The sequence below is a fragment of the Drosophila suzukii genome, chromosome 2L (genome assembly GCF_043229965.1).
Source record: "Drosophila suzukii chromosome 2L, CBGP_Dsuzu_IsoJpt1.0, whole genome shotgun sequence".
NCBI lineage: Eukaryota > Metazoa > Arthropoda > Insecta > Diptera > Drosophilidae > Drosophila > Drosophila suzukii.
This window is the reverse complement of record NC_092080.1, coordinates 860,891-874,505: the sequence shown is the minus strand read 5'-3', so window position 1 is coordinate 874,505 and position 13,615 is coordinate 860,891. Positions and strand designations below refer to the sequence as shown.

The following is a 13,615-nucleotide window of genomic DNA, read 5'->3' as shown; positions in this document are numbered from 1 at the left end:
CGTATGCGTAATTTTCTCAGCTTGCTGCTTTCTCGCACCCTTCGGGTTGCAATTTTCCACTTTAGGATGTATCTCACGCAAGTTGAGCAATAACAAAATCATTTACTTGGTCATTTGAAATACCCAAAGAGAGTATTGTGGGTTGTGCCGACTTGAAATAATATTTAAAATAATGAGATACGATTATTAAAGTAAATGGGTATTAGCTAATACTTAGAAAATATTTATAAATGGATTAGAAAACTTGTATTTATGTTCTAGAAACTTTTAAGGACTTTATCAATTGTTTCCTTATTTAAAAGGTATTTTCCATTCGTATGCCTTCCTTAATCATCGCCTTTGCATGTTTTGGCACTCGTGCCTGCTTGAGGTAATTTTCCTAAAGATTTAAAGTGTGTCAAAGTGCATTAAACAATTGTCGTTTGTTTTCGGGTGTCGGAACGTTTTGTTTTTCTAAAGGGGGCTGAGGGGGCCAGTGATATATAGTATATACTATATAGGCATAGGCACAGACAAAACAGAGACAGATGGGGGCTCTTTGGCGCGTTTTCGCTGGCGTCACGGGCGACTTTCTCGCTCTTTCGCTGTCGCATTAGCTGACCAGAGAATTAGAGAAAACAACATAGAGAACCCTTGCGGCAAAGTGAAAACGAAATGTGGCAAAAACAAAGCCAAAGAAATGTGGCTCTTCTTGTCGCAACTGCTTAAATTAAATATATTGCTCACTTTCTGTTCAATTGGCGAGCCCAGCGGACATCGGAGGAGCTTCTTGAGATCGCGTTCATGTTCAGCGTTCAGTGTTCATTGGATTCCGTCCGAGATTCCGTTCCGTTTAAAGCGCTCAGCGTCCGTCGATCGCCAGGCAGTTAAGTCCGCGGCCTCGCGGCGTTCCGGTTACAGTTCCCGGTTCTTCGTCTCGTCAATCGTTTCGTGTTGAGGTACCAGAGATCCTCTCCAATCCCTAAGGGTCCAGCAAGTCCCTCTTTCAAGTCTGTGAAATATTTTTAATAAGCCGATATCGATCGATTTAAGCATAACCAAAGACTAGGCATTGGAAATAGTTTCCAAAGGAAATAGTTGACCCAGCGACAAACTTTCAAAAAAGTTTTACACAATTTTTTGTGGAAAAATATTCTAGTAAATATACCAATAAATAGGGAAGTACCACATAATACAATGCCTAATTTGTTAATTTCTTTTTTTTGGTAACTGCACACAATCAGTTCATATAATTGGTAGCTAATTGGTAGATTGTATCCTAAGAGCAATGTAAGCAACATCAAATGACTTCCGTATAGAATGCCTTATGCATAGAAATATTAAATTTACCTTAAGGTGTTAGGAACTATTATATGGTTTTTTCCGCCTCGCAGTGCCCCAGTTATAAACGGTTGATATAACCGTTATGAAGGCCTCACAGCGGACAGCCAAAGAACAACTTAAGCTCTTCTTGTTTACCACTTGTCTTGCCATTCCCCTAACCAGAACCGAAAAACGGAAAGGGGATATAATTCAATTTACCCCGCATTATAAAGATATACACAGCAAGCCATAATATATAATAGACAATTAACTTATTTATTATTAAAATATTTGGTAAACTCATTATCCTGTTATAGTCCCATTCAACACCCCTACTTTGCTAGTAAACAAGCCTTGAAGTCAAGCTGAACCCTTCGAAACCAGACAAAAGCAGAGAAAAGCAAGCTTAGGCCCCCATAACTAGAACCTTCCCTTTGGAACCTCACGTTTTCTGGTATCCGCAGGTAGAAAACAATTCTCTACAACGGCTACAGCGGTGCAACGCATTTTGAAACTGTTGATGCAACGGCAGCAGAAATTGCTGCGAAAATTATTCCAACTGACTGCATTGGCAAAACGTTAGGTATACGCAGTGGTGTACGGCAGTAAAAAGCGAAAAGCAAGCGATTAAGTGCAAAAAAAGCGAAGTGAGTGCTAAGTGAAACGTATCGATAAAAACAATAATTATTGCGGGGAGTGCCATCAAAAAGCTCCATCCTGGGTAATCTGTGGTTAATCGTTCGAGGTGAGCTCATTCGAAAAAAACAAGCTGCAAAATTACAGGGCGGGGGCGACAAGTAAATATAGTTATTAAAAAAGCATTAACAAACGAGTGCGTCTAGATCACGCAGAGAAATAACCAAGTGTGTATCAATGCCATCAAACGAAAAAATTAAAGTCTCTAGAAATTTAAAAGTTGGGAATTTAAAACCAAAGTTTAATAGTATCATTACGTAAAGTCCGTACTTTGTATATTTTTTCTGGTGTTCTAAGGGGTATTTTTAGATTGTATAATTATACGTTGTTCTCAGAAATGCCTTAAAATATAAATTTCCTAATTATACATACGTGATACAAATAGCTTACTACAATATTAATAAACAGATGCACTATGGTAAGGTAAGCTATTATGTTCCTGCTTTTTATAGGAATTCCTGTTTCAGTAGTTTAGGAAAGTTTTTCTTCCGGAGGAGAAGAGTGTGAGATTTGGGGATGCAGGGTGACCTTCGATCGTTCTGAAAGTTTTCTGCTATCGTGTCTGTTTGTAATTTGTGTCGGCAAAGCGAAACCGAAATGAATGGGCCAAGTGACAGGTCGAATCGATTAAGAGCTCAAGAGCCCAACCCTTAACATCTATAATGGAAACCATAGATTTCCCCCTTGCCTCATTCGCTCAAAATATCTTTCTTGCTAAGAAACCCCTGCCAAATGTCAAGTTCAAGTTCGCCCAAAATCTATATGCGTTATGGGTCTGAAAGTTTCGCAAAGGGGAAGTGCCAATAAGTTTTGTGCCTGGCAGCGGGCAGAAATCAAAGCGACAGGCGAAACTCGTCGCTGCAATTATCTTAATTATCTGCCAGAGATCGGGGAATTGGCGAGAGGATGTTTTTACAGCAGGGAATGCAAATGCGATTGGCGATATGACAACCGAATTCAGCCGGATCCCGGCGGACGCGGAACGATTTGTTTGTTGTGGCCAGTCCGAGGGGTTAAATATAGCGCTGCCCTATTGATTTGGCCCACTGCCGAGAGATGGGCAATGGGCTTCTGGGGCTCTTGGGTTTTCCAGGGGAGGAAAGGCAGGGGCTTCTCACATGATTTATGAATGACAGCTAACAAGGCGCGCTCTTTGGCGAATCGATAAACGTCTTTTAGCGACGAATCGTTCCCCGGTTTTCCCCTATCCCCAAGGACATCTAGCGGCAATTGCCAAGTCACTTAAATCGATTAGCGCCGCTATTAAATCAAATTACCTAGAAGGGTTCAGGAGTCTAGTGCTGCAGTGGGAAAAAACTATCGAGACCCAACTACGCGTCAATATTATGTTCCTTTTCTACATTCTTTTCAAGAGCTTAAAGGTAATTATAACTCCAATAATAACACAGTAAATAAAAAATTTCATGTATGTACGTAAATTTCCAAATTGTGATTTCACTTTTTACCTTGGCAAAAAATAAGATTACTTACTACTCATTTTATGAATTCTTTAAACATATGTTAGGATAAACCTTGAAAGTTTAATACTTGTACCTCTAAGAAACCAATGCTTTTTAATAGGGAAATGTGACAATAATTTTCTCAAAGTAGTTTTACAACACCCAACAAATACAATAATTTGTTCCCAACTACTTGAGTTATTTTCTCTGCGTGGCTGCTAATCAATTTTTGCGTGCTCGTCATGCGGAATTTTCCGCTTTATGATAATTGCGGAGCGTCAATCAGCTTTTCGACGGTGCGTGATGTCCTCACCGCGTCTCCGTTTCAATTTCAATTTCCATTTCGTTTTCATTTCCCTGCCGGCACTTGCCATAAATGCGCCGCGAGAAAAGAGAGAGATTTGCTTGTTTTATGGCGCACAGGACACTCGACTCCCGAGTCCTGAGTGGCTTTTTGGAATAAAAAGCTGACCCAGCGAGAGAGTGCCCCATTCGCAGGAGCAAGCTTGAAGTGAACGGTTGGCAATTCGAGGAGCTGAAAGTCAGGAGCAGGAAAAACGGATTCAGACGGGACGGAAAATAGTGAAATCGAAAGCGGAAGAAGGCTGAAACTTGAGGTCAGGTGTTTGAATCCTATTAAGAAGCTTTAAAGGGGAGTCAGCCTAAAATATAGAGCTCAATTTTCCCAAAAACGGCTTGAAATCAGAGCAAGGCCTGACACAGTTGCAGTTGACCCCTGACCCGGAGTCTGAAAAATCGATTATCCGCGTGGTGTGTGTGCACAACAACCCGTGAGTGCGAGTGCAGTTTTCAGCGCCTTAAAGAGAGCAGCCACCCACCGAAAGCACCCACCTGCGAAGGTCAGCAGAAAGCACCCGTGGACAGCCCCAGCCGACTTTGATTGCCATTCCGGAGCGGACAGTTGCCAAAAGCCACAACAACGGAGCCGTTAACCCACAACCGCCGCCGCAGCGAGGAAGGAACGAGGGTTCGAGGCGGAACGCAAACGCCGCCGAACAAAAGGAAGACAACGCCGCACCGGTAGAATGGCCTACCTAATCAACATCCTCAAGTTCAATGTGAAGTACTTAAAAAATCAATAACTGGACACCAGCACACCAGTAATCCAGCATACCAGCACAGCAACACCAACCAGTTAACCATCCCAAAAAAGGAGCAGCCGCATTCCGAAAAACAGGGGAACCCCTTTCACGTCTAGCAAGCTAGCTCTCTCTTTCTCTCGCTCGCCCCATCTCGCTTGCTCCTCTCTTGGTACTCGGTTCTCGGTTTTTGCCTTTGGGTTCTGGTCTTGTCGCCCCCGCTCCGCTGCAGAACGAGGCTTCTGCGCCGCCAGCAGCTCTACTTGGTCACCTTGGACACTTGGACAATGGAAATGGAAAAGTCTGGGAAATTTTCAGATTACCTCTTCGCCAAAATGGGTCCCCCCACCTCCACCGAGCTGCCCCCGAAGACCACGGAGCGCAGCGACGCCCCCGTCGAGCTGACCGGTTATCGCAGGTGGCTGTCGGATAACCTCATGCTGCTGGTCACCCTCTCAGGAGTCCTCCTGGGGGTAGTACTGGGTAAGACCCATGAGTAATGCGAAATTTTGTGTGAGAAAGAGAGCTTTACAGCTGGAAAAACAATTCATTCTGATGATACTTTAACGATGTCATTCCAAGACCATGAACAAGTATCAGTTCAAAAGGCAAAAGTACTTGATAGACAAATTCTTCGTGAAGATCTCTCTTTTTTATAAAGGTGTAGAAAAGAATGCAACAATATGTTAGATATCCATTTTCAGTGCATACTTTTAAACACCTTTGCAACTCATTACAATTTACTAGAAAATATCCCATGTTAATTATACCATTTACATGGCAGGACTCTCTTTGCGACCTCTGAATTTACACGGAGACTCCATCATGCTGATCTCGTATCCTGGCGAACTCTTTATGCGCGTGCTCAAGCTGATGATCTTGCCGCTAGTTATATCCAGCCTGATTGCCGGATCGGCCAGTCTTAATGCCAAGATGAACGGAAAGATAGCGCTGCGCACATTGGTTTACTTTGCCAGCACCTCGTTTTTCAACGCTGCACTGGGAATCGCTCTCGTCCTGCTCATCCATCCTGGAAATCCGGATCTGCACAACGCGGATGATCGGTCGTCGGATAGGCGGGCGGTTAATCTACTGGACAGTCTTTTGGATTTAGGAAGGTGAGCAAAAGACTACACAAAAATTGATTTCGATCAATTTTCCCTTGATTTATGCATTGTCTTAGTTCGGACAGTTTAGTTTATAAGTTGATATGAACTATATTGTCAGGTTATGCCAACAATATGATATTTATATAACTTTCTTGTAAATGATAAAAGTATGCAGTATTAAAACTTAGTGAATCCATGTCATTCCATACTTCGTATATATATTGTTGCATACGTTTATACGCAAAAGTAACTTCTGTGTAAAATCCATAAGTAATGTACATGTGATGTATGTAAGAAGATGAAGTTCATGTATTTTTCGCTACGTCAAGCAGTGAAAAAGTATAGAAGGCGGACTAAAATCATTAAAGATTAAACAACAGCCTACTTTTAGGTGGAACTAAAACATTAAATGTTGATGTTGATGTTGATTTTGATTTTGATGTTGATGTTGATGTTGATGTTGATGTTGATGTTGATGTTGATGTTGATGTTGATGTTGATGTTGATGTTGATGTTGATGTTGATGTTGATGTTGATGTTGATGTTGATGTTGATGTTGATGTTGATGTTGATGTTGATGTTGATGTTGATGTTGATGTTGATGTTGATGTTGATGTTGATGTTGATGTTGATGTTGATGTTGATGTTGATGTTGATGTTGATGTTGATGTTGATGTTGATGTTGATGTTTTAAAAATCAGCCCTTAAATGATAAGTTTTTATTATCTGTGAACTTAAGACGACATCTGTAGCTCTTATAGTTCCTATAATACATATACATATAAATGGAAATATATCTGCAGGTTTTAAAGATTTTAAAACACGTTTTTAATTCGTTAGTACTGAGTAATTCTATGTTTTTTAACCCCCAGAAACGTATTCCCGGACAACCTGTTCCAGGCCTCCATTCAGCAAGCGCACACCGTCTACTTGCCCAAGCCGAGCATCCTGCACGCCTTCAACGAGACGATGAACGACACCTTAGTGACCGGCGTGGAGGCCCACCGCCTTTCGGAGGATATGGCGGAGGAGGTGGTGCTGGTGCGGGACATCCAGTACCGCAGCGGGACCAACACCCTGGGCATCGTGTTCTTCTGCCTGGTATTCGGCACTTTTCTGGGAACCATCGGCCAGAAGGGCCAAGTGGTGGTCGACTTCTTCGCGGCCATTTTTGAGGTGATCATGAAGATGGTCACCTGCGTGATGTGGCTGACGCCCGTGGGCATTAGTTCTGTGATCGCCGGAAAGATTCTGAGCGTGGGCGACCTGGGCCTGGTGATGTCCCAGCTCATGTGGTTCATCGTCACGGTGGCCATCGGCGTCTTCATCTACCAGTTCGTGGTGATGCAGGCCATCTATTTCGTCGTCGTGCGCCGCAATCCGTTCAAGTTCTACGCCGGACTCATCCAGGCCATGCTAACCGCCTTCGCCACGGCCTCAACGTGAGTTCTGTGTTCTCAATCGGGATCAAAGAGTCCTTAGGTCTAGAATTTGTTGAATGTCAAATTGCAAGAGCTCAAGCCATGTGCATGTTTCAAAAGAAACTAATCTCAGCTTGAACGACACTTGATACAAATCTTGTGGATAAGATTTTGCCTAGAGCTAAAGCAAAATTTGAAAAGCTAATCGGAAAGATACGAATTTGACTTAAATGAACTTGGAAGCCGTTCATAAAATGATAAAGAAACAAAGCTATCGGAAAATTCATTAAATTCTTTCATTGAAAAGATCAGCAAATGAAGTAAATAAATTGACCTTTAAATAGATGAGATAAAATATCTTACTAAAAACTGGTATCTTTATTTTTTTTTGTAAATTTCTTTAAAAATATTTCCGTTTTTCATTGCTTTTATTATAAAGTTTTTTAAAAGCCAATCAAAATTCGTTGAATACCTTTAGTTACAAGGAACTGAGTTTCAGATTCAGTAGGAGTGCGTTAAATGTGTATTTTTTCTTTCTTCCGGTATTTGCCAACGACCTGATGTTGTATCCGAACTACCCACTAATACACACTCCCCAAAACCAAACACCACACCACACCCTTGAATCAAATGTGCGCCTGCCACGCCCCTTAGCGCCGCCGCCCTGCCCATTACATTCCGCTGCATGAACGAGAAACTCAAGGTGGATCCGCGGATCACGCGATTCGTCCTGCCGATCGGATGCAATATCAACATGGACGGGACGGCTCTCTACATCGCGGTGGCCTCGATCTTCATTGCCCAGATGAGCGGCATGGTCCTGGGATTCGGGGAGCTGCTCACGGTGCTCCTGACCTCCACGGCTGCCTCGATGAGCTCGGCCAGTGTTCCGAGTGCTGCGCTGGTGCTCCTCCTCGTCGTGCTCACCGCCATCGATGCTCCTGTCCAGGATGTGACGCTCCTCTTCGCCGTGGACTGGTTTGTGTGAGTAGGGATCTGATTTGGAGTGGTTATCGCATGGGAAAAGTCACTAATCATGGGGATCTTGTCTTGAAGGGATCGGATTCGCACTACGAATAATATGCTGGGTGACTGCTATACTGCCGCCATAGTGGAGGAACTATCACGCAAGGAGTTGATGGCTTTGGATGCAGCTTCTGTGAACTACCAGGTATGATAAATACTACAGTTAATATCATTGGTCGGCAGCAGAAGCAAGCGAACCTTTGTTCTATACTGTGTGTGTCGGCAGAGCTGCGGCAGAGATTTAACTACTGGCTTGCTTCTGCTGTCGACCTCTAGGTTGTACGGATTCTAAAGTACTGATCTTTCAGGACATGCCCGCTGGCACCCCCAACGGACACGGTCATGGGGGTCTCCTCGAGGGGCAGACTGAGCTAGAGGAGAGCAGCAAGTGCGTCATGACGATGACCGACTCGGTGGTGGTGGACATGAGTGCGGTGATGAACAATGTGAACCTGCAGCAGGAGCACTGTAACCGCAGGGTCTAGATGGAGTCCTAGACAACAGATCCGATTTTAGTTCGTCAGCATCAGCTCCTTAGACACGGAACCACCACCACCACAACAACAACAATAAAAACACCTATGATATTCACCACCAATAGGCCACAGTGTTCCCCCAAGAAAACGATTTTGATATAGCATCTTTAAACAACAACCGATTGGATATATATCGAGAGACTGTCTGACGAACCCACCCGTATTGAATTTACTCCTCTTTTGGACCAGTGTCGATAGCAATTAATTAGCCTGAACACTTAAAGGACTCCGCATACGTATATATATATCGAATATTCACCTAGTAGGAAGAACCGCATAAGGATATTATATTATGCCACATATAAGCACACACATTTTACCTTAAACCCCAAAAGAACGAAGAGACGCTAAGCGAGGGATTCTTGTGATCTGTCCTGGGAACTATGTGCATAATCTATGGGTATTATTTTGTAAGCTCGATTGTGATGGGGTCACCACACTGATTTGTTTATAATGTTGCTTATTTCTATGTCATATATGTGTTGTTTGGGTGTTTTGAGAGAAAGAGGTCAATGTTTATGTTGATTGAGGGATGAACGCAGAAACGCAGGTTGTACAAGAGCTGGCCTAGGTTTAGTTATAGATTTAGTTGATCTGTTCATTTCCTGGAACTTACCTTTGGTTACACGCCCCAGATTAACAATTAACGACTAATGGTCACCAATTATCAATTACCCATTACCAATTACCGATACCAAATATCACACATGCATTCGTAGACTGATAGCAGACTTAGTAGCGATAACAAATATGTATCTGCATATATGCAATACTTACTAACCTATATCCGACATTCGATTTGTACGCAAACGCATACGCTGAATACAATAAAAGTTATTATACCACCTACTTTATTGTATTTTTAAGGGGATTGAAAATCATAATTATAGTTATAAATGACAAAATGTATTTTCAGATAATCATTTCTTAACGCTGAATGCAATGATTTAACAACAATCACATGGTTTTATGTTTATACTTTTATGTTAATATACGCAATGCGCATTGTCAAGAGAAGCTTAGATTTCGACATCACTCCACTATTTAATTTCCATAATATTTTTCATTAAAATGCAGCTCTGCCTCATTAACACCATGTATTTGAGGATTATTGTTAGAGGTCACCTTTGCTTTCCTTTTGAATCCATTTCTACGCGAATAGATAACTCACACATTTGTCCCAAAGTCTCTGCATTAATAATAAATGACTTGTCTATTTATTCATTCACTAATTATCTGTCACTAGATTAAGTATCTTCGTATTCACACACTATATCTTCATCCGTATCGCGTTTTACTGCGACTTCATTTCTGTGTTTCGAGCACAAACGGAAATTTGCCTATCAACATGGCCATAAATCTATCGATCGATGGGTGAGTATACTCTACTTGAATAGCCGCGATCGGGGCGAACGAATAGAATGAATCATCACTGGGCCCAATAACTCAACGCCTGCACCACTTGGCCAGTGGTTTTGCACAAGCGAGCCAAATCGGGCTTATATAATTATATAGATACGTTCATAGGTGCATGTGCATATGAATGAGCGAATAAATTACTTTGTACTGAGGCCCTGGAGATAAGGTACACGGTACTGAGATCTGCAGGAAAAAACTACATAATCGATTTGGTTACTATTTCACACTTTGGTTTTCATGTGTGACCATGACAAAATAAGATGTTGACAAATCATATTTGAAACCATTGTCTTGATATAACCTACATAGTCCCAGTCATTTTAATATGATGCGATATATTTCCTAGTCTAATGTCTATCCCTGTTTTCCGTGACGCTTTTATTATCTCGGATGTAAGATCTGCCACCTTAAGATCCGCTTTGCTTTTCGATTCCGCCGCCATGTCAGGTGTCAATCCGCAGCGTAGACTTCTCGCAGACTCGAGAGCAAATCTGCAAAACTGCACAGGTGAATGAAATCGGCGGCGGGCAAAAAACAATAAGCAAATGAGCTGCGAACCGTGGGCAAAGGTGGCAATATGTATATTTATGGAGATGCAAGATGCAGGTTGCGAGACGCGGATAATCGACCTCCGTGTGTGGTGCAGAGTGCATGCACTTGAAGATATTTTTAATGATGTGATATGACAAACTTCAAAGCATTGATTGATAAGATTCAAAGGCGTTAGAATGCTACCATTAAATAATGTTAGGTTGATATTGAAAATTAAAATTTATTTTCGCTTATGTATTTTCCCTTTTGAATGTAATTGCTTTTTCTTTCTGTGTGGGCCATGCAAACGGATCAAAATTTGCGCCTCGGCCGCTTTCAGAAGTGCGCAATTGCAAACTCGAGCTGTCGAGCGTCGAGCTCTCTTGCCAGTCCAACTGTCTGCCCCCCGCTCCCCAGTTAGGGGGCTCTTGGGCCCCTTAAGACCCCCTCGCCACCTTGCCGCCTTGCCACCTGTCCAACTGTCCCACTGACTGGCTGAATAATGTTGAATGCCGAATGAATGCTCTTGTGGCTGCGTTGGCTGCGACGTTGCTCCGACTTTTGCGACTGAAGCTGGCGTTTGAGTGTTTGGCGTCTGAAGGTCTACTTGGCAGCGGCTTTGGAGTGTGTTGGCGTTACGTTGGACCCCTTGTACCGACCCCTGCCCATGCCCCTGCCCCTCCCACTTCCATTTTCCCTCCGTCACTGCCCGCTAAAATGAAATACGATTGCAAACAAACCGCAACAACATACTGGGAAAGCAGATCGAAAAGATCGACGCTGGGATACTCTAATATATGAATTCTGCATAGTTAAATTTACCAAATCAAAGCTAGTCCTATCAGTATCAATTAGTTAAACTGCCTTTACATTCACCTTAACCTTTTAAGACTCTAAACATAAGTAAATATGACTATACCATCTCAGCCAACCTTATCAGGATGTACTTTTTTATTCAGTTTTTAAAATGGATCCGTCTTTAAAATCATATCCCCAAGTGGCAAGATGACCTTGATTCATACAGAATCAGTGGCACCCCGTCGATTCCAACACCAGTGAATAGAATACAATGTTCATAGCATAGCATTAACCATAAATGGGGTCTTCCCTCCGTTCGATTCCCTTTTCCCGTTCTCGTGACTCCTCCGGCAATTGAAAATTGAAAACCCCCCTTTGCGTGTGACAAAGTTCGTGATCGACCCATTGGACCCTATATAGGGCATGGGTATTTCGTAGGGGGTATCTCATTGTGGATTGTGTGGAATTGTGTGAAGAAACAAACGGCGGCTGCTTGACTCAAGTTTTGAGCCCGGCTTGCGGCGCATTTTGAAGAATAATGGCCAGAGCACATGTGTGCCAGAACACAACTTGGCTCACGATATATTGACACTTGGCACATATGGCATGCAGAATATTCAGATATATCTATGCAGAATGCATTATGGAGCTGTAGTTGCCGTAGTTTTAGCCAGGCGATTTGCATAAGCGCAAGCTAATTAATTCAATTAAGAGGCGAGTCAAAGCAAATCTCCGCCGGGGCGGTTTCACTTTCTTGGTTTCTGGGCTTGATTCTCGGTTCCCAGTGCTCCACTGCTCGATTCTCGATTCTCCTCAGGAATGATTGAGCACTGGCGGAAGTTGTTCTCGTGTTGACAACGACAGCGCGCTTATCGCCATGACGATTGACTGGGATTGAGATTGACTCTGATCGATGCGATCGGTTCGGCAGGTACACAAACGAATTACGTACAGCTGCAGCCCAAGTACAGATGCAGATTCGGATTCAGAATCAGAATCGGATTCCGGCGATCTGGGGTTCTGTGGTTCTGGGGATCCAAGGCACTGGCACGACCACGACTCACTGCCGCTGCTCGGACATGAGTTTATGGCCAATCTGCTCGTCTATAAATTTGCAATCAACTTTTATCAGCCAGCGTCCAGAACGTGCCTCCGCTAACGTTTCTATTCACACGCTGCCGGTCCGCGCGAAACGGGATTGTGCCAGTCCCAATGCCAGTGCCACTCAATCTCAAGTTATACAGGGAGGGAAATATAGTAGGAGTTTTATACCATAAAAATTCTTAAGCTAATGCTAATAAAACCATAAACAAATTCAGAAAAGCGACCAAAAGGCTAAGATGAAACTGAAGAATTCGCGGTTTTGGTAATTTAGAGATCAAACCTTCTCAAGTTATTCCAAACAAAGGTAATGAGTTCTATGCAATACAACTTCGTATTTAAAATAGAATTAGAAATCACTTGGATAGCTGAGATAGTTACGAATAAAAAACAAACGACTGCTAAAGAATTCGCGCTTTGGTTAATTTATTGATAGCCTCTTCTTGATGAAATGAGGGCAGGTATTTCATTTGTGGACTAGCATGTCTAACATTTTCCAAGAGACTAGCAATCTTTTAATTTCATTTGAAAAATTCAGGGTCATACCCCTTCTTTTCTGCCAGTGTATGCTCCGCTCTACTGAAGTCAATATTTTGTTGGTGTGACTTTGAGCGGTGATAGATTGGCCCACATTCGTCGCGTTGCAGTTGCTGTTGCAGATCATGCTGCTGGCTCCGTCGGTTTCCCTTGGCCAGTGGAAAATGCAGTTTCCCCGATGCAGTTGCAGTTGCATCATCCACATCATCCGCATCATTCGCATCATCATCATCGTCGTCGTCGTCGTCGCCAGCCTGGTAATCTAACCAAATTACTGTGCTGTTCACAAACACGTTCTCTAAACGGTTTCATAATAACAACGCGCTCCTCAAAAGAATTTCCAAAGCGGGCTTTCTTTTCAGCTTCCTCTTCTCATGGATTACATATCTCGGTGTATATCTATATACCCCCTGTTTCGGTGTGTTGGTCTAATGCAAATTGCAGTAATAATTGGCCCATTATGCCACAGAACACAACTGAGTGAGACGGGGATAGAAAGAGGGAACAGGACGGGGAGTCTGCAGTAGGTCGCCTCATCTCATCTGCCACGCCCACCCCGGCCCCACTACGCCCCCTTTC

General features: G+C 42.9%; 1 protein-coding gene across 2 annotated transcripts; it reads left to right on the top strand.

The window, feature by feature from the left end:
• The first annotated feature begins 739 nt into the window (after nucleotides 1–739).
• Eaat2 (Excitatory amino acid transporter 2) lies at nucleotides 740–9,499 on the top strand. Of its 2 annotated transcripts, XM_017089482.4 has the most exons (8): nucleotides 740–938; nucleotides 1,767–2,047; nucleotides 4,877–5,041; nucleotides 5,343–5,676; nucleotides 6,540–7,109; nucleotides 7,743–8,072; nucleotides 8,145–8,259; nucleotides 8,423–9,499. In XM_017089482.4, the coding sequence occupies exons 3-8, from the start codon at nucleotides 4,894–4,896 to the stop codon at nucleotides 8,597–8,599; spliced, it is 1,674 nt and encodes a 557-aa protein (XP_016944971.2). In that variant the 5' UTR covers nucleotides 740–938; nucleotides 1,767–2,047; nucleotides 4,877–4,893; the 3' UTR covers nucleotides 8,600–9,499. The 2 variants fall into 2 exon arrangements, with proteins under 2 accessions (XP_016944971.2, XP_016944968.2); XM_017089479.4 differs by lacking the exons at nucleotides 740–938; nucleotides 1,767–2,047 and having other exon boundaries at nucleotides 3,950–5,041.
• Nucleotides 9,500–13,615: the final 4,116 nt, after the last annotated feature.